This window comes from Choloepus didactylus, chromosome 9 (genome assembly GCF_015220235.1).
Source record: "Choloepus didactylus isolate mChoDid1 chromosome 9, mChoDid1.pri, whole genome shotgun sequence".
Lineage (NCBI taxonomy): Eukaryota > Metazoa > Chordata > Mammalia > Pilosa > Megalonychidae > Choloepus > Choloepus didactylus.
Window position 1 is genome coordinate 68,981,457 of NC_051315.1, and position 19,943 is coordinate 69,001,399.

General features: G+C 35.5%; 1 protein-coding gene across 4 annotated transcripts in view; it reads right to left on the reverse strand.

Annotated features, from left to right (window-relative positions):
- Positions 1 to 19,943, reverse strand: part of SESTD1 (SEC14 and spectrin domain containing 1) — a 154,488-nt gene that overhangs the window by 17,059 nt on the left and 117,486 nt on the right. For all 4 annotated transcript variants that reach the window (XM_037850449.1, XM_037850451.1, XM_037850450.1 and 1 more), the window contains one exon: positions 7,893 to 8,015. In XM_037850449.1, the coding sequence (XP_037706377.1) occupies positions 7,893 to 8,015 (123 nt within the window). The remainder of the gene's footprint in view (positions 1 to 7,892; positions 8,016 to 19,943) is intronic.

A 19,943-nucleotide genomic window follows, 5' to 3' on the forward strand; every position in this document is an offset into this window, starting at 1 on the left:
TTATTCTCCCTCTTCTCTCAAAAACTGTATCTCCTTTGAAATACATGCTGTCAGATTAAGTCCTTCCAATCTTTCCCACACACCATCCCCCCCTCACCCACTGAGGGGGTTTAGCAATGGTTCACTGTCTTCTCTCAGTTGGCCTTCTTATGGTAACTTTAGCACCATGTAGATTTCCTCCACACAATACTCTGGACTTACAGTTCCTTGACCCCCTCCCTCACTTCCGACTATCCTGTCCTCACCCCACCTCAGCTACATACTCTGAGGGCCATAAAAATCTCATTATTCTCATATACTACCACATGAGTTCTAAAAATCTCAATTTCAAGAATCTGATTGTATGACCACTAGGTTCCGGACTCTCCAATTTGCATCCTGTAGTATGCTTACCCTATTACCCCCATGGAGTCCACCAATACACTGAACCTAGTGCATTTTTAAGGTCCAGTATTCTGGAGCTTCCTGTCCTCATTTCCATCCCTGGTATAAGGCTATAACCACCTCCAGCATACACCATATTCCTGTGCTTTTTCTCCTTCCTTCCACCAGATTCACCTTCAAAACCTCAAATCTAGTCAAGCTCAATCTCGGCCTACTATGTACCTGTGCCAGAGTAGCTGAACATGGCAAGGTAAAACAACAATGTGGACATGTCTCTTTTTAAAGTTATGGCTAAATGATCTCAAATGGGCCTTCAGCAATCCTATATGTTTCTCTACTCAATATGCTTTCCCATTCTCATGATTATTCATGTTTTTTCACTCCTTAAATCTCCAACACCCTTTTCATCTCTTCACTTAATTCACTGTGAAGCAATCAGAAGAGAATTCTCTTATCTTCCCACCAACAAATCTACACACTTACCTGTTTCTGTAGCCTTTGTTTTGCCTTACCTACTGCAATACCAGATGAATTACTTCTAAGGCCAACCTTCCCACTTGTATACTATATCCTATCTTCTGTGGCCTATACAAAGCCTAGCTCTTGCAATTATCTTCTCTCTCTCCCATTAATTCTTCCTTCTCAACTGGATTATTTATATCTACAAACAAATAAGCTGTAATATATTAAAAAACAAAATATATACTTAATTTGTGCATTTTATTATATAAATTAAATCTCACTCTAAAATACTAAAAATCCTCCCATAAACAAGTTTTCTATACTCACTCTTTTTTCATTTCCCATTCTCTTTTTAATCTAATAGGACTTTGATCTTCCTGCTACTCTTCTGAAATCATTCTTGTCAAGTTCACCAAAAATATATTCTACCTTGCCAAATCCAATGGTCAATTCTCAGGCCTCATCTTACTGGGTCTCTCAGCAGGATTTGATGTGAGTTACCACTTCCTCTTCCTTAAAACACCTCTATCCTGTTTTCTAAGACGTAACAACTCCTTTTTGGCTCCCTTGCTGGCTCCCCTTCCTTTTCTTGTTCTCTACATTTATGAGTGACCCAGAGTTCAGTTCTCCAGAGGCCTTCTTGTCTTCTAAACCTATACTCATTGGTCTTGAATGACTTCACCTACTTCCATGTCTATAGGTTGATAGACCTAGTTATAGGTTGATAATTCCCAAATTAATATCCTCAACCTTGACTCCATTACTGAATCCCAGACACTGATCCCCAACTGTCTACCAGCCAACTTCATTTGGATGATTATTAGAAATCTAAAACTTAGCCTGCCCTAAAAGAACTACTGATTGTCTGTCCTTCCAACTTGCTTTTCCCTGTCTTCCCCATCTTAATAGTTGCTAAGGTCAGAATGCTGATTCTTCCATCAGCAAGTCTTGTTGGCTGACCTCAGTGAGAATCTCACAACTTCTCATCACTTCAACTGCCTCCATTCTATCAGCTTCCTGTTTCTCTACTTCATTGCATGTCCCAACTCTCTCTTCTCCACACAAAAGACAGTGATCTTTTAAAAAACATAAATCAATTATCTACTCAAAAACTTCTCCCAGACTTCCCATAGCATTTAAAATAAACTTCAACCTCCTCCTCAAGGCCTGAAAAAAAACAATGCCTGTTTTGGCCCCTGACTCCCTCTTGTAACTTTATTTTCTATGACTCTCTACCCTGCCCACTGCACTCCAGCAACATGAACGTTATTGTTCTTTCTTCAATATAGCAAGTAAGTTCCTGCCTTAAGATGCATCTATTCGTATCATTCAAGGTCTCTGCTTACATGTCATCTCCTCAGGGGCCTTTCCTGATATCCCTAGCTATGGCTCTCCACTCCGTCTCCCCAACTCAAATGCGATATTATAAGAAAATGTATACACCCAAATGCCTGAAACGTGACAAATATTATGTGCTCAACTGACATTTATCAAATGAATGAATAAAAGATTTTATATCAGGATAGATAAAACATTATAAGATTTGTTGACATTAAATTAAGTTGGTAACAGATACTGGCCTAAATGCGGTCTACTCTCTTATCCTGTATCTAAAACTTGGATTTCTCTAATTTGTCATGTTTTCTTTTTTATTGCTTGAGCTACTATGGAATCTTTGAATATTACTACTTAGATAAGTGCAATCTGATGTATTGGAAAGAACCCCGAATTAGTAAGAGAGGCTCATGGTCTGTCTCTATCCCTTACTACCTGTGTAATCTGTATCAAATCAATTGCTGAGCCAGTGTCTTTCTCTACATCCTTAACTAGGTGTGATTTTATTCCACAGGGAACATTTGCCAATGTCTGGAGAAGTTGTTGTCACAACTCACAGAGAGGTGTTACTACATCTAAAGGGTAAGAGGCTAATGATGCTGCTAAATATCCTACAATGCACAGGATAGCCCCTACAACAAATAATTATTTGACTCAAAATGTTAATAGTGCCAAGACTGAGAAACCCTGCTTCAAAGAATGGTGATAATACTATCGGTCCTACCTACTTCACTGGTTATTGTATGGCTATAAGAAGATAATATACATAAAATACTTTTTAAAGTACATAATTGTAAAGGTTAATGAAGACTGTTTGAAAGTAGAAATTATTTCCTGAGATATTTATTATTGTAGTGTTATGTTATCTGTAGTACTTTCAAACTTAATGTTCTAAAAACACAGGCCCAGTTCTCTGAAGTAATAGCAATAACTCAGAGAAAGATGAAATAATGAGAGTCCTAAGAAAGTGTTTCCCACAATAAGAACTACCTGAATCAGATCACCTAGGGTGGTTATTTAAAAATACCTATGCTCCACCCTTGACTTAATGAATCAGTCTCTGAGTAAGTTTCTGGAATACGCATTTTAGCAAGCACCTCAGATGAGTCTTATGACCATTAAGGTTTAAGAACCACCATCCTTAAACTTATTTCTTGCTGGTTTGAACTTATAAAATATAGGCCTCTTATTTAACTGTGCAGAAAATGACTATTTAATAGCAAGATAAAAAATTAACACCCAAATTTGGGATTTGGATTGGGATGGTGGGTAAGAAATAACCTTGAATGTCCACAAATTAGAAGAGGGGAAGTCAGGATTGACTCTGGAATCATATGTGAACTGGTGGTGATGAACGGTTGGTAAAATGAGAGGTATTTATACCATGACATAGGAACCCCAATGTAGTAGGAAAGAAGCATTGCCAACTCAGGCTAAAAAGGTGATTATATGTTTAGAATATATATTGGGGAGAAAAGGGTCTTGATTCTTTTATGTAGACCTGTACTGGTGTTATTAGACATAATATGCCAGCACTCTTTTGAGACTGGAATTCAGCCCTGTGGAACAGGGAAATAAGGACAGAGCCCTGAAGCTGCTTTAGAGGCTTATGCTTCTGCATGCACCTATCACATGCTTTTCCCACCATCCACTCACTCCCATCCAAAAAATAAAATTCAGTTTACTATTGAACTCAAATACTTTTAAACTTGTCAGCTACTACAGTCATTTCTATGTACCTTAAGATTATTTCTGTTGTACTCAAAAACTAAATAGCTTCTACTTCATACTCCTTGACAAAGAACTATTTATTAGTAGGGTTTTCATTTTCTATATATTAGTACTAAGAGCTTAATAAATATGGGCTTATTTTTAGTTTTGTTTCTATGTTACACCTTTAAGAGGAATCTAAAACTTAACACTTAAGAAATTGCTTTAACACAAAATGGTAAGTTAAAAATTTCTCCAAATTCTATCCTTAGTTATCAATATACTAAAAATTTGCCATTGTAATTTCATAAGACCAAAATAATTCAAAAAAGTTTTGACTTTTACAAACAGAAAAAAAAAAACTTTTAATAAAATATTAGAATAACTTAAGCATGAAAAGCTAATATATTCATCCAGCATCAAACAACCTACTCTCAAGGTGACAATGCAGTGCCACCTGTTGGTTAAAATGATGCAATTCTCTTTCTTAAAAATTTTAGAATGGAAAATGTCAAACATATTCAAAAGTAGCAAGAAGAGTATAATGAAACCCCATATACCATCCAGCTTCAATAATTATCAACTCAGGTCAATCCTGTCTCATCTATACCCCCATCTAATTTGTGCCCCATTCCCAATTTTGAAGCAAATCCCAGATATCACATCACTTACAGAAATTAAATTAAGGATAAGCCATCTTGGTTTCTTCCCTTTGGGGATCATGACTATCAATGCAGACCTTAATACATGTGAATATGTCTTCAGGTGTTAAAAAAATGAAAAAAACAAATCTATATCTTAAGCATATCCATGAAATTTAGGTAACTTGCTCGGGGGAGGACGGATCTCAATTGGGTACTAACATATCTGTGATTTAACTCTAGTTCAGCTACTCAATCAAAAACAACGTAGTCTCTCAGTTTCTTCAACTACAAAAAAAGGTGGTGGTCAGGGATGAATCTGTACCCAGCATCATGGGATTGAGAATACCCTCTTGACCAAAAGGGGGATGCGAAATGAAACAAAATAAAGCTTCAGTGGCTGAAAGATTTCAAATGGAGTCGAGAAGTCACTCTGGTGAACATTCTTATGCACTATATAGATAACACCTCTTAGGTTTTAATGTATCGGAACAGTGAGAAGTAAATACCTGAAACTACCAAACCCCAACCCAGTGGTCTGGACTCCTGAAGACAACTGTATAGCAATGCAGATTACAAGGGGTGACAGTGTGATTGTGAAAGCCTTGTGGATTGTACTCCCTTTATACAGCGTATGCATGGATGAGTAGAAAAATGGGGACAAAAACTAAATGAAAAATAGGATGGGATGGGGGGATGATCTGGTGTTCTTCTTTACTTTTATTTTTATTCTTATTCTTAGTCTTTCTGGTGTAAGGAAAATGTTCAAAAATAGATTGGGGTGATGAATGCATAACTATATGATGGTACTGTGAACAGTTGACTGTACACCATGAATGACTGTATGGTATGTGAACGTATTTCAATAGAACTGAATTTAATTAAAAAAAAAAAAAGGTGGGGGTATCAGAATGACCTATAAAGTCCCTTCCAATTCAAAAGTTCTATAATTTAACATTGATTCCACATTGTAAATAACCTTAAATATATGGAAGGGGCCATCCATAAGTAATGCAACCTTATAAATATAAAAGAAACACAAAACAAACATCTAATCATAGGAATCTGCGTGTATACAATTTGTAATTTCATACCATTTATATAATATAAAATGTATTTTTTCCATTCCTACAGTGAACTTTAATGCAATATGCATATAATCCAATTTGTAGCTACATTTATTCCTCTTGGAATTTTTAAGACATACTAAAATATGATAAATCCTATCTTTATGATCCTAATGTGTCTTGTACCTTATTAAAGGACTTCTGATATACTTTCATAATTAAATCCTCTTAAATGAAGTCTAGAACATTTCATAGCAAATACTGTTTTCTAGAACTCAAAAGAATTGGGACAAATTATAGAATATAGCTATACTTTAGTAACATGCTCCAGAATAATCTATGGGATTCAAAGAAATCACAATCCATATTGAAAATATGAACAGCATTAAGTTATTTTAAAAGTATTAAGAGAAGTCAAAGACTGTAACACCAGGAACAGGGGTTTATTTAATATGATGTTTTAGCCTAAAAGGAAGAATCATTATGTTGGCACCTGTAAAATGCATGGAAGACACAGATTTTCAAATTACGGGATTTCATTTCTAAGTCTCTTAGAAGTATTAAGTAGGAAACTTGTGAGGCTTATATGTGTAACTGTGACGGTTTGGAACTGTATGTACTCCAGAAAAACATATTCTTAAAGTTAATCCATTCCTATGAGTGTGAACCCATTTTGATGAGGTTACTTCAGTTAAGGATGCTCCACTTCAGTCAGGATAGGTCTTAATCCTATTACTGCAGAATGAAAGCCACAGAAGGGGCTTCCTTTCTGGGGGAGAAAAGAAGGAAGGGGGAGAAAGCAACAGAAGCAAAAAGCTGAAAGCAACGAAACCTGGAAGAGAAGGGAGACACCAGCAGATGCTGCCATGTGCCTCGTCATGTGACAGAAGACAGGGGTCCCCAAGCAGCCAGTCTTCAGGAAGAGAGCACTGCCTTGATGATTCCTTGATTTGGACATTTTCCTGGCCTCAAAACTCCAAGTGAATAAATTCCCAGGGTTTAAGTTGAACCATTTCACAGTATTCACTTTAAACAGCCTAGGAAACTAAAACATATATTATCTTTAGAGGGTTCCAAATCTTGTGATACCTCTTTCTAGTATTTCCTCAACCAGATTACAATCCCTTTAGGATACAGTGTGTAGATTACCTGCAAACACGGTCGATTTTTTAATGGTGATTTAGGGAGCATTATAAAGAAAGCAATATAAGGAGACTAAGCTGAAAGGTGTATACTAAAAAGGAAAATAATTGTTAAACTATATCTTCAGTAAAGATCAAATGACACTTGGCCACTACTTTGAATTGCTTCCCAGGAAAGACAAATACAATATTTATTCTTTAATCTTATTTAAAATATGCACTTACTAATACTATCCACCTTTTAATTACCACTTCAACTGGGGTAGTTGAGGAAGAAAGAATAACACTGCAGAAATAGAAAGCTCAGATGATCTTTAAATCTCATCTTCTCCCAGTTTACATTGTTACTGACTAATTTTTTAAGACTGATAATGTAAGGAGATGGAAAGTAATGGATTCAAGTTTCATTTTTCCAATTTTCTATTCTATCCTATATAAATGGGGGTGTGTGTGTGGAGAGATAATTTATCTACAAATTAGGTGGTCATTTTGTAAATAAAGAAGAATTGACTATAACCAGCAAGAGCATAATAAGCAACAGTTCTCTTAATATAACAAGTAGTTTAGCTGTAAACGGTCCTAAAAATTATTTAGATTTTGCCTATTGCTTTATTTCCCAATTTCATACCTGTGATCTGTTTGATTATCCCCTTCACAACTGCAAATGTGAACCCCTAAAAGCAAAGAAAATGGAAAAATATTCTGTGCTCACTCTCTGTCACTGGTGTTAAATGTAGCAATTCTGCTGTTGCTCTCAGACATTTAATTCTACTGTACGATACCAATAAAGCACGGAAGAGCCTCCTTCTGCAGACTAAAGAATCATAGTTTTTATCTCATGGACCACAGATGAAGGTACTATTTTTGTACTATCATTCTTCCTTCTCTCACTGTAGCTTTTAAAATGTCACACAAACTGTGTTTCTATAAAATACAAATAATTTAACTGTATTGGAGACAAAACCAAAATCAACCTTCTATTGAATATGTACTAAGTGTCAAAGTGTATTTTATGGCTCTAAGACATTAGACATACTATACTTTATGCCCGTACACCAAAGTTCAGAGTAACTTATCACTGAGCACCATGTATGCTACTAATTATGCACATTAATAACGCATCATAACCCGCAGAGGGAAAAGCTTCTCACACTATGCTGGCTCTCGATCTCTTCGTGCTTCTGTTGCAGGGCCTGGGAGGCTCTAATGGAGTCTCCAATCCCCCACTGGGCTCTCAGTTGTTCTGATCCAGGTCCTTCAAGCCAGTTCACAACCTATAAATTAAAGTTGAAATTAAATCTTAAAATAATCAAAAGCTTTTCAAACTTTCATACTAATTGCTTTTCCCATCCATGTTCCTCAAGTATTTTTCATTTAAATTACTTCCTTAAATTCTGTTGCATAGGCAGTAAACATTAACCACTGCCTTTTGAACTATGGAGACATTATGTGATAAGCTTTCCAAAACCTAAATTTGGGAGGATGTAAACTGTAGCATCTTAGGCTTTCAGCTATCAGATAATATGCAAGACAAAAAGAAATCTGGAATGCACCCAAAAAAAGAGGATTAAAAATTAATATATGATGATAACAGAATGAGAGAACTATAGGATTTAAAGTTTGGAAGGACATCAGAAATGACATCAGTCCAATTTCTTATCTAACACTTAAGAAAACTGAATTCCATAGAGTAAGTGACTTGCCCAAGGTAACATAATAATCCATTAATGAAAAACTGAGACTAAAAGCTTGTGCCCTGACTCAGTCTAATGTTCCTCCCAAGGCTTCGATAAAATTAAATAAATAAATTAACTAACTAACATAAAGTAAAAATGCTATTTTTCTCACTTTGGAAGAAAATTAAAATCTAACTATAGAATTACACTATTGTGACACCCTCTGGAGGTCTTTTGGTATCAACAAAAAGATTCAGACCCAGAAGACCATCAGAGGTCCATGGGCACCAGGATACACAGAGGATGTAGATGGGAACCACAGTTTGCCAAGACGGCAGCATCAGGCTCTCCTCTTCTGCCAAGTCTCTGTGGCAGTCTAACAGTTCAAGTGTAAGGACATGAGATCCAGATGGGGCAGACAACGGAGACTCTCTGGTGTAAAAACCTCATGCCCATTATAAGAACTTAAAGATGAACAAAGTTATGCCTTCCTATCAAGTATTAATAGTTCTCCCATCCAAATACAATCAGGGGTCTAGCAATCAGAAGTAATTTTTACTATAAGCAATGATGCCTTGTAACACAGTTGATATTCCAATTTTTATTAGGTTTTCATTTCAATTCTTACCAGGTTCTTAGGGCAACAGAGTTAAACAGTTAAGCAAAAACCAAATTCTTATGCAGAAGGAAAAAGGGTTTTGTTAACTCTTCATCCGTAATCACATATACTCTGAAATTAGATAGTCACTTTGAAGTAATTTCAACAGAAAAAATAATATTACCAAATTTTACCTATTACTAAGAATAAGGAATCCGAAATAGATGCATGGTTAGGCTCTAAATCTAAACTTAGGACAAGCTCTCAAAATATGAATAAGAGTGTCTCTTCAGCATAATATTATAGCCTCAGTGGATAGGGTTACTTTAGAACTTTCTAAAGGAGTATAGCAGATCCATAGTGCATGTCTGCTATTACCAGGTTAAAATATATTCATTTTTTAAATCTAACAGGTCACATACTCTTTTTAATAACTATATAAAAGTACCATATCACAGGGAAAAAGTCATGTATATTTCCATCCATTAATTTTTCACTTGTGCCTGTTTCTCAAAGACAAGAAATTTCTATCCTGTATTTGTCACAACATTAAACTATCATACTATGATTACTTTCCATGTTCCTACAGTTATAAAACTTGTAATTTTCAATGGTTTCAAACTTCTTTTTGAAGAAAGCTGATCTTCCTTCCCTCCTTTCCTTCTCCTTTCTGTCCTAGCCATCCATCATCCATCCATCCATTCAACCAGCCAATCTTTATTAAGAGGTAAGTTAATAAGATATTTTAGGTAAATATGGTATCTATTTACAAGAATATCATTTTTATTGTTGGGCTTATAGAATATTTCCAACTTCTAGCTACTCTAAATAATTCTATGATTTACACACACACACACAACATTTTTCTCTAATTCTGTATTGTTTTCCTAGGAAAAATCAACACAAAAGATCTTAGGTCAAATGATGATATAATGTTACTGGCTGCTGATATATATTATAAACTTGCTCTCTAAAACACTCCTTTCTATTTGAAACACCCAAGTAATGAGGGTTTTAATAGTACAATAACCTTTGCAAGGTATACACAAATAACTATTGTTTTAAAAATATTTATGCAATTGAAAACGGTGAGATCTCTCAATGTATTTTTAAAATATGAATGAGAATGAATACGTTGCAAATGCTTGTTTACTAAAAGTGTATGATCTTTTGTGATTTATCTTGTCATGTTCCATGCCTGTTTATCTTCTAGCATCTAAAGTATTAACATATAATTAACTTCCACCTTTTCTTTACAAGGTTTAACACTAGAGAGCAAAAAGTCAAAAACAAAACAAAACAAAAGGTCAAAGTATTATTTTTGAGTTTGCCATAACTTATTAAGTTTGTCACAACTTTTGTTTGGCTAAACTCTTGTTTTCAGAATCCTAAGTTCACCTTCAAAATTCTATCATCAGGTGCTCTTTAGAATATAATACATTGTTCTTCAACATATTTTTTTTTCTGCTTTAATCTTTTATATGAGTTATCTATGGAGGGGCAGGGTAATAGGATCCTGTTTCCTTTCTGTTAGCATTGCAAAAATTATCACTCTTTTACAAAACAGATGGATAAGCAGTTTGATCTGGAGAACACACTAAACATGAGCCAGTAGTGGGTCTAAATTCTGGCTCCACTCCTAACTCCACTCCTACTAGTCGGAATACTTTGTGTTTCTTCATCTTTAAAATGGTGTTAATGCTACTTACTGCACATGGCTGTTTTCAGGATTATAACAGTCATTATTATATGAAAACACTAGCAGATATACAATACTAACAATTGTTAGCCCCTCTGCTTTTCCCAGTTTTTTATGTAACCTACCTCCTCCTCTCTATTCACTTTTCTTTATAAAGCTTGTTTCCCTGGGTTTCTTAAGGAAGTCCCTAACAAACTTCTATTCCACACTTCAAACAGTGAAACAAAAAAGGTTTTAGGGAAGCTTATACAAACTTTTTAAAATCATTCTCCATTTTCTTTTTGGGAATCAATTGCTTCTTATTTATTACTATGTGTTAAGAATATGGATGCATTAACACAGAGATAAAAGATCTTTAAGTACTTTAAATAATGCAATTAATGAAATAGTGTAATTAGTTCATTAGAAATTATCTAAATTCTAAAAATAAGGGTGGAATGAAAGTATGTTAAAAATTTTAAGTAGTAATTACGTATGTTTTAAAAACATAAGACATCGTATAAAATATTTAAACTATTATTTTAGAATACTACAGAAACAAAAGAAACAGATTAATAACAAATCATGACACCTGGGGGAAAACAATTCATTAGCATGGAATTTTCAAAGAGCCACAAATTTCAAAATAAATTTTAAATAAACCAAAGACATCTCCTTGGCCTATACACACAAATCCCAGATACAACATCAAGCTTTAAAATGTGCTGTAAGTGATTTTCCTTATTATGCAACATCAGTAATGTTGACATAGTAAATGTATGAGTATTTCTAATAACAATAATGCAAATTGAGGTTGATGTCCCAGTAAACAAGTCTATTTAAATGCATTAACGATGGCAGTTTGCCAAACTAGATTTTAAAACTTAATTTCAATCAGGACATCTTGCTCAGTCAATCAGAATATTAACTTACTGCCAGAAAACAGTTCCATGATCAATCCATTTCAATGTGACCCCTCAAATGGTTGCATTTATATGCAAACTATTAACCATGGATACCTACTCTCAAAATCTACCACTGGGTGACATATTTACTCGGGCTAAAGGACATGTGACTGCTCAGCATTATATCATGGACAGGCTGATTTCTAAAGACTGTATAAGAGAACATCTGTAAGTATGTAATCTGGAGAAAACAGCCTCCAGCGGTATACCTATACAACTCAGAGTGTATCCTATTTTGTTTGCATCTGTGGTTCTTTTCTACAAAGGAAGAAAAACAAATGAAAGATTCTAGAAATAACAAGTGCAGTGCTAGCAGTAATCACTGCCACAATAAATAAGAATAACGGTAGCACATTTCAGTGAAATGACACTGTCTTTTACACAGAATATGAAATTTAATTTTTAAATGTACCAGCAGCAGTAATACAAAAAACCTCTGCCTACCATAAGAAGTCTCTGAAGCTACCAATTTAAATCGTGAGGAATAAGTGACATAGCTATCACAGGTATCACTTATATAGTTTATCAGGGGTTTGGGTTCCTCTTTTATTATGTTTTCAGTGATAAATCATAAAAAAAAAAAGAAATTTGGAACAATTTAATTTTCACTAATTTAACACAGAGATCTCCAATTTTATGACTATATTAAACAAAGAAATATTTTTTCAGTTGCACCAAATTTGCAAGAATGAAGACAATATTGTTTATGCTCTGTGTGTGCTGATACGCTCAATATATGTTATCATATAACTAAATTTAAGAATTCATTTCAGCAAGGATCAGCAAGCATCATTATATCATCAGTGCTGATATGAGCAATATGTTATCATATAGCTAAATTTAAGAGTTCAGTTCAACAAGGATCAGCTAGCATCATTATAAATATCATTAGTGCTGATATCAATATATGTTATCGTATACCTAAATTCAAAAATTCATTTCAGCAAAGATCAGCAAGCATCATTATAAATATCATCTTCATCGCCATCATCATCTCCTTTCTCCAGTTTTTCCTTATCCAACTGAGCTGGTCCATCATTTCAAAAACACTTTTGCCAATACCTTAATTCCTTTGCCCCTCTGCTTTTTGACATACTAATTTTCCCAATTAGTAAAGCACAAATAATAAATGAATCTCATCACCCATGTTCTCTGTGCCTGCATTTCAACAGTCAGCCACACTTTTTTAGATAAGGTAACACAACAGGCCAGAGAGGGTCCACCATAAATTAGAGATCAACACTAACCAAGAAATACAAAATTTCTGTGGTAAACACATATTTCTATTCTCCACAAAGAAAATTTTTAATCATTCTCATCCCACTCAAATCTCCGATCCTTGTCAACCACCCATCACAGATACCCTGTACCACCAAGCAGATGACCTCTGTCTCTTACTTTACTAAAAAAGGGCCATACCACACTGAACTCCTTCATCTTCCTGAACCTTACACGCAGAGGCCCCACTGGGCTCATCCTCACCATCCTTTCTTCTGTTACAACACAGGAGTCCTCCCTCATCCAATCTGAAGTTAATCCCCTAGATTCAGTCCACTTTTACCTTGTCAGGAACTTCACAGTACTAATTATTCAACCTTTCCCTTCAAATAGATATTCCCCACTAGTCTTTAAACCTCTTCAAGGTTTTGTATTATTTAAAAAAACCAAAAAACTAAAATGACCCTGTGCTGGTTTGAATCTATTATGTACCCAGAAAAACCTATTTTCTTTTAATCTTGTGGGGCACATCTATTGTGGGTGGGACCTTTTGATTAGGTTGTTTCCACAAGATGTGATCCCATCCATTCAAAGTGGGTCTTAATCCCCTTGCTGGAGTCCTCTATGAGAAGATAAAAGGCAGAGACATTTTGGAGAGAGCTCAGAGACACTTGGAGAGAAATGTCTAAAGGCATTTTGGAGAGAGTGGGCCATTCTGAAACGAGAACCCAAGAGAAGAAGGACCAGCAGATGTCGCCATGTGCCTTCCCCATGTGACAGAGGAATCCTGGATGCCATCGGCCTTTCCTTAGAGACGGTATCTACCTCTTGATGCCTTAATTTGGACATTTTCATGACCTTAGAACTGTAAATTTGCAACCTAATAAATCCCCATTGAAAAAGCCAACCCATTTCTGGTATCTTGCATTCTGGCAGCTAATTTAGCAAACTGAAACAGATCCCTTTTCCACTTCTAGCCATTGGTCTATTTCTCATCTTTCCTTGGGAGACAAAATTGTCAATGAGTAGTCTATACTCAATTGTCTCCTTCACCACACCAATGTGGCTTCTGGTCCTGCCACTCCATGCACTTGATTCACCAAAGACTTCCATCTTGCACAATTTAATGGTCATTTTCAGTCTTCCTCTTACTTGACCTTTCAGCAGCATTTGACAGGTTCCCAACATTTCCTGAAATGCTTTTTTCTCTGGGCTACAATGACATGAAACTCTTCATGTTTTTCTCTTTTCATCCTTGGCTAGTTTTTCTGTCTTCTTTTCAGGTATACGTTCTTTGGCATTGTGACTAAATCATGGGAATTTCTCAAAGCTCAGTTAAAAAGCCCTCTTCTCAATTGGTCCCTGGGCAATGCTCATCCATATCAATGCTTTTAATTACCATTTTCACACAAATAACAAACAATCATGTCAACAGCCAGACAGTTTTTTTCTGAACCAGTTCAGGACTACCCACCTACATTCTCTTGTTAGATGTCACAAAGTAACCTCCAATTCAACATGTCTGAAACCTAATTCATCACCTCCATACCATTTCCCACTCAGATTCAAACCTAAACTTGATCCATTCCCTAAAATGAAGAGTATCCATCATCCAAAAATCTTGCAAGTCAGAAACATCCTCCATAACCTCTCCTTCCCCACCCTTATTATGTCCCTTGTCACAGTTGCAGTTTTGCAACAGCTTGAATGATTATGTACTTATGCTACTTGTGCTACATAATGGTGGGAACCTTGTCTATTTTTATTCACCATTATGTTCCTGAACCTACCCAGCACAATGTCATACTATTGTAGACATTTTTTTTAATGAATGAACAAATAATAGATACTATTAATAGAGAACTCATTAAGTGCCAGGCACTAAATATCTTATAAAAATGATCATCTTTAATTCTCACAATTGACCTATTAAGTAGGTATCACTATTACTATCCTCAGTTTACTGAGGAAGAAAGTAGTTAATGGAGATCCTTCCCAAGGTCATGGAACTTGAAAGTGGTGGAAGAGGGCTGACCCAGATCACCCAGGTTCAGAAACTGAGTCCTGTACCACTATGCTAATCTATCCATGTGATTTTCAAAAATAATCTCAAGCTACTTTGTTAAAGCTTACCTTGATTTAATACAAGCTATCTTTAAACTTAGGAACAGATTGCATAGAAAAAGTCCATCTATAATTTCATTGCTAGAAACTCGGGAGATTTTTTAAAAGATAAAAGCATTGTTAAAAGAAAAAAAAAAAAAAAAAGATTTCCAAATGAACCTCAAACTATTTTTTAAGCCCTATATCTAAATTGTAATCTTAAACATACAGAGCCCAAAAATCTATTATGTACCCAGAAAAACCTATGTTCTTTTAATCCAATCTTGTTGACCAGATCTATTGTGGGTGGGACCTTTTGATTAAAGAAACAAGGAAGAAGGAAGAAAAAAGGAAGAAGGGAGGCCTAAACATCTTCTGGAAAAAATGATACATTTTGGGGAAGGTTGCACCTATTTTACTAAACTACTCCTTCCATTTCCTGGTGACTATTTTTCTGAGCTTCCAGTAAGTATCTAACTCAACTAGGTTGACCCTACCCTTTTTTTTTGAAATAAGTTCAAAGTTATAGTAACAGTTGCAAAAACAATACTAACTCCATATACAGAATTCCATCATACCCTGACCCCCCTCCCAAAAGCCCAATCCACCAACTTTAACATGCTGTCACATCGCTATTTCTTTCCCTCCCTATCTATCATCCATCATCTATTGCTCTGTCTTCTGAACATATGAGAGATAGCTGCACACACCCTTGAACAAACACTATAATTCACATATACATTCCCCATGAATAAGAACACTCTTTTATGCAATCCCATTAAGCGCAGCTAAGAAGTACAAGAGATTCAACAATGATACAAAGCTTACATTCTATATTTCCTTTTCCTTATGTCTCAACTGTGTCCCTTTGAGCCTCCTGTACTCCATCCTCCAATCCCATCCAGGCTCATCCTTGGCATTCAACTGTCATCTATTTAGACTGTCTTTTTTTTTTTTTTTTTTCAATTGTGGAAACATATATACAGCCTAAATCTTCCCATTCCACCCCCTTCCTAGCCTTCCATTAGTGGGATTAATCACATTTAGAATGTTGTAATGCTATCTCCTTCCCACCATCCATTACTAGAAATTTCCCTTCACCTCAAACAGCAATCCTACACTCATTTCTTAACTCCCCATTGCCCCTTCCCCCATTTCTCTTAACCCATACTCTACTTTCCATCTCTATGGTTATATTCTCTGATAATTTCTTTGTGTTTACTGTGAGGCTTAAAATTAACCTCTTAAAACCATAACAATCTTGTTTTTCTTTGATACCACCTTCATTTCAACAGGACACATAAATTATGTTCCTATACTCCTCCATTCCCCCACCTTTATATAGTTGTCTAAAATTACATATTTTACATTGAGTTCAAAACCACTGATTTGTCATTAGAGTTTGTGTATTTTATATCATGTAGGAAGTAAATAGTGGAGTTACAGTTCAAAAATTATTGACTTCTATTTGTATTCCATTGTGGTTGGAGAATGTGCTTTGAGTATATTCAATTTTTTTTTTTTTTTTTTAATTTATTGAGGCTTGTTTTATGTCCCAGCTTATGGTCCCTTCTGGAGAAAGATCCATGATCACTAGAGAAAAATGAGTGTCCTGGTGATTTGGGATGTAAGGTACTATACATGTCTGTTAAAATTCTCTATCTCTCTTTCTTCTTTCTTTGTTTCTCTCTTGGTAGGGCTCCCTTTAGAATCTGAAGTACGGCAGGTCTTTCATTGGCAAAGTCTCTTAGCATTTGTTTGTCTGTGAAAAATTTAAGCTCTCCCTCAAATTCTAAGGAGAGTTTTGCTGGATAAAGTATTCTTGGTTGGAAATTTTTCTCTCTCAGAATTTTAAATACGTCGTGCCACTGCCTTCTCGCCTCCATGGTGGCCGCTGAGTAGTCACAACTTAGTCTTATGTTGTTTCCTTTGTATGTGGTGAATTGCTTTTCTCTTGCTGCTTTCAGAACTTGCTCCTTCTCTTCAGTATTTGACAGTCTGATCAGAATATGTCTCGGAGTGGGTTTATTTGGATTTATTCTATTTGGAGTTCGCTGGGCATTTATGCTTTGTGTATTTATATTGTGTAGAAGGTTGGGGAAGTTTTCCCCAACAATTTCTTTGAATACTCTTTCTAGACCTTTACCCTTCTCTTCCCCTTCTGGGACACCAATGAGTCTTAAGTTTGGACGTTTTATTTTATCTATCGTATCCCTGAGATCCATTTCGATTTTTTTCTCCATTCTTTCTTTTGTTCTTTCGTTTTCTGTTCTGTGGACTTCTAGGACACTGAGACATTGTTCAGCTTCCTCTAATCTTGTATTGTGAATATCCACTGTCTTTTTAATTTGGCCAACAGTTTCTTTTATTTCCATAAGATCTTCTATTTTTTTTTTTTTTACTCTTGCAATGTCTTCTTTATGCTCTTCTAGGGTCTTCTTTATGTTGCTTATATCCTGGGCCATGGTCTTTCTGATGTCCTTTAAATCCTTTGCCATGTTTTCATTCCTTGATTGTAGTTCTTTGATTAATTCTGCCAAGTACTGAGTCTCTTCTGATATCTTGATTGTGTGTCTGGAGTTGGATTCTCCATATCATCTGGTTTTATCATATGCATTAAGATTTTCTGTTGTTTTTGGCCTCTTGGCATTTGCTTTTCTTGATAGAGTTCTTTCAAGTTGTAAAAAAAAAGATACCAATCTAATTTTTCAGAAACACAGTTTGGTGGTGTACACTTTCTCTAACTAACCAGCAGATGGCGTCTGTGAGTCACCTATACCCCTCAAGTCAGTTCTCAACCTTGTTCCCACGGTGTGTGGGGAAATGATTCTTGCGGGGTTCAGCTGGAGAACTCGGATTGGGTATGTTGCTGGAGGCGTCCGCCCTGAATGTGGAGCATGTGTACGGGTGGCCAGGGAGGAAGGGCAGCTTTAATATTCAAATCCCCCAGGTTCCCGGAGATTCAAGGCTGCTGCAAAAGTCTAAGCCTTCATTTCATTTCAGCCCCAGACCCTCTCTCTCGCTGTCCCACAAACCAACGGACTTGGCGTAGTGTTCCTGGGTTCTCCGAGTGGGTCCCCCCTCCCAGCTGCAATCCTCCAGGAGCTCTGCCGAGGGAATCGACCCTACCTTTTTATGTTCTATTCTTGAAAATCAGATATTGCCTTCTTTGTCCCCATCCCTCTCTTCTAAGGGTGATCAAATGAGTTATAGTAAAGAGCTATTCATAGAACTTTTAAAGTAAAACAATTAATATCTGCTCTGAAACAGTCAAGTTTTATGTGGTTACCATTGGATAAAGCCTAAATTATCTTGCCTGTAATTTAAGATTTTCCATGATCCAACTCCTTCCTTCCTTTCAAGCCTTTTTTTCCCATAACATCCTTATACTGTAGTTCATGGGTCTGCACGCTGTAACTAGATGGCCAATTCTGGCCCACCTCCTGTTTTTAAAGTTTCATTGGAACAAAGTCACACCCATTTGCTTACCTAATTTCTATGGCTGCTTTTGCACCACAACAGAAGAGTTAGACAGCCACAGCAGAGACTGTATGATCCTCAAAGCATAAAACACTTACTATGCGGACCTTTGAGAAGAAGTTTGCCAACAATGGAACTAGACCTCTAGACTACTCTAGTTCAATGGAAATAAATACAATAGCTACAATTAATTGATTGCTGCTTTCTTTCCAAATACTAGCCTTTCAAAAGAGATACTGTTATCTCTGTTTTAATCAATGAAAAAAAGAATGGGGGAAAGAAAGAAAGGAAAGAGAGGAAGAGAAGAAAGAAGACAGATTGAGGCTTCGGTAGATGAAGTTATGTGACTATGATCACAAAGTGAAATTAAAGGAACCAGTTTCAGATCTGCTGACTGACTCAATGGCCATCAACTTCCCATTGTGCCTACTGCTTCCTTTTCTCTCAAAAGACCCTGAAACTTCATACTGCTGTTCTTTTACTTATACTTTCTTCCCCACAAAATACCAATTCTACTTTAAAAACACTCACTATCTGGTAAAATCTTATACATTCTTGGAAGACAAGTTCAAGTGCTTCCTCCTCTATTAAGTCTTCCCTGATTTCTTCCACCCAGACTAGTAATCCCTCCTATAAGTGCCCATAGCACTTAGTCATGTCCTTGTGACCCTTAAATCTTTCTCTGCTGAAACTTATTCATAGCAAAAACCAAGTCTACCTTTATATCCTATATAAAACTTAGCACACTGCCTTGTACATAATAAGCACTTAATAAATATTTACCTAATGAATGAATGAATCTACATAAAAATACTGGGCATTTCAAATATGGATTTTTTAAAGAAAATATTTGAAGATTTATTTCTTCAACAATTCAAAGTCAGAATGTAATCTAAATAACAGAAAAGGCTTCCTCTGTATTAATTTTTAGTGATTTTGGCCTACTTTTCTTTACAACAAATTTCAAAAGGAAATAAGAAGTCACAACTATTAAACACATTACTATTTTCTATCATTATCATAAAATGAAACTTAATATCAGAATTACTTTTATCACATGTATTATTTTGCTAGGATAGAAAAACTCTTTACAACACCCAAATTTTGTACAAATACCTAAACAAAAATCTAAGAAGTTCCTGGAAATTAAGAATAAATCGAATCTCAATAACCAAACGTTATTTATTGCAAGAACACACTGAGAACACCAATGATGAGCCCAATGGTTATTTTTGAAGTTGCAAACCGTCTGAGTGAGCTGAATGAGCAATGACAATGCTACAGAAATAATACAATTTTAATGCAAATACTATTTGTAAAAAGACATATAGTTAAAAATAGTTTTAGAATCTGATTTGCCTAAGGTTCTCTATATATTATAAATTATATTAGTAAAAAAAAACACACACACAAAAAATAATCAGTAAACAAAAACATCATTTAGAATTAAAAAAAGCTAAACATATCCAAGCCAGACAATCTTG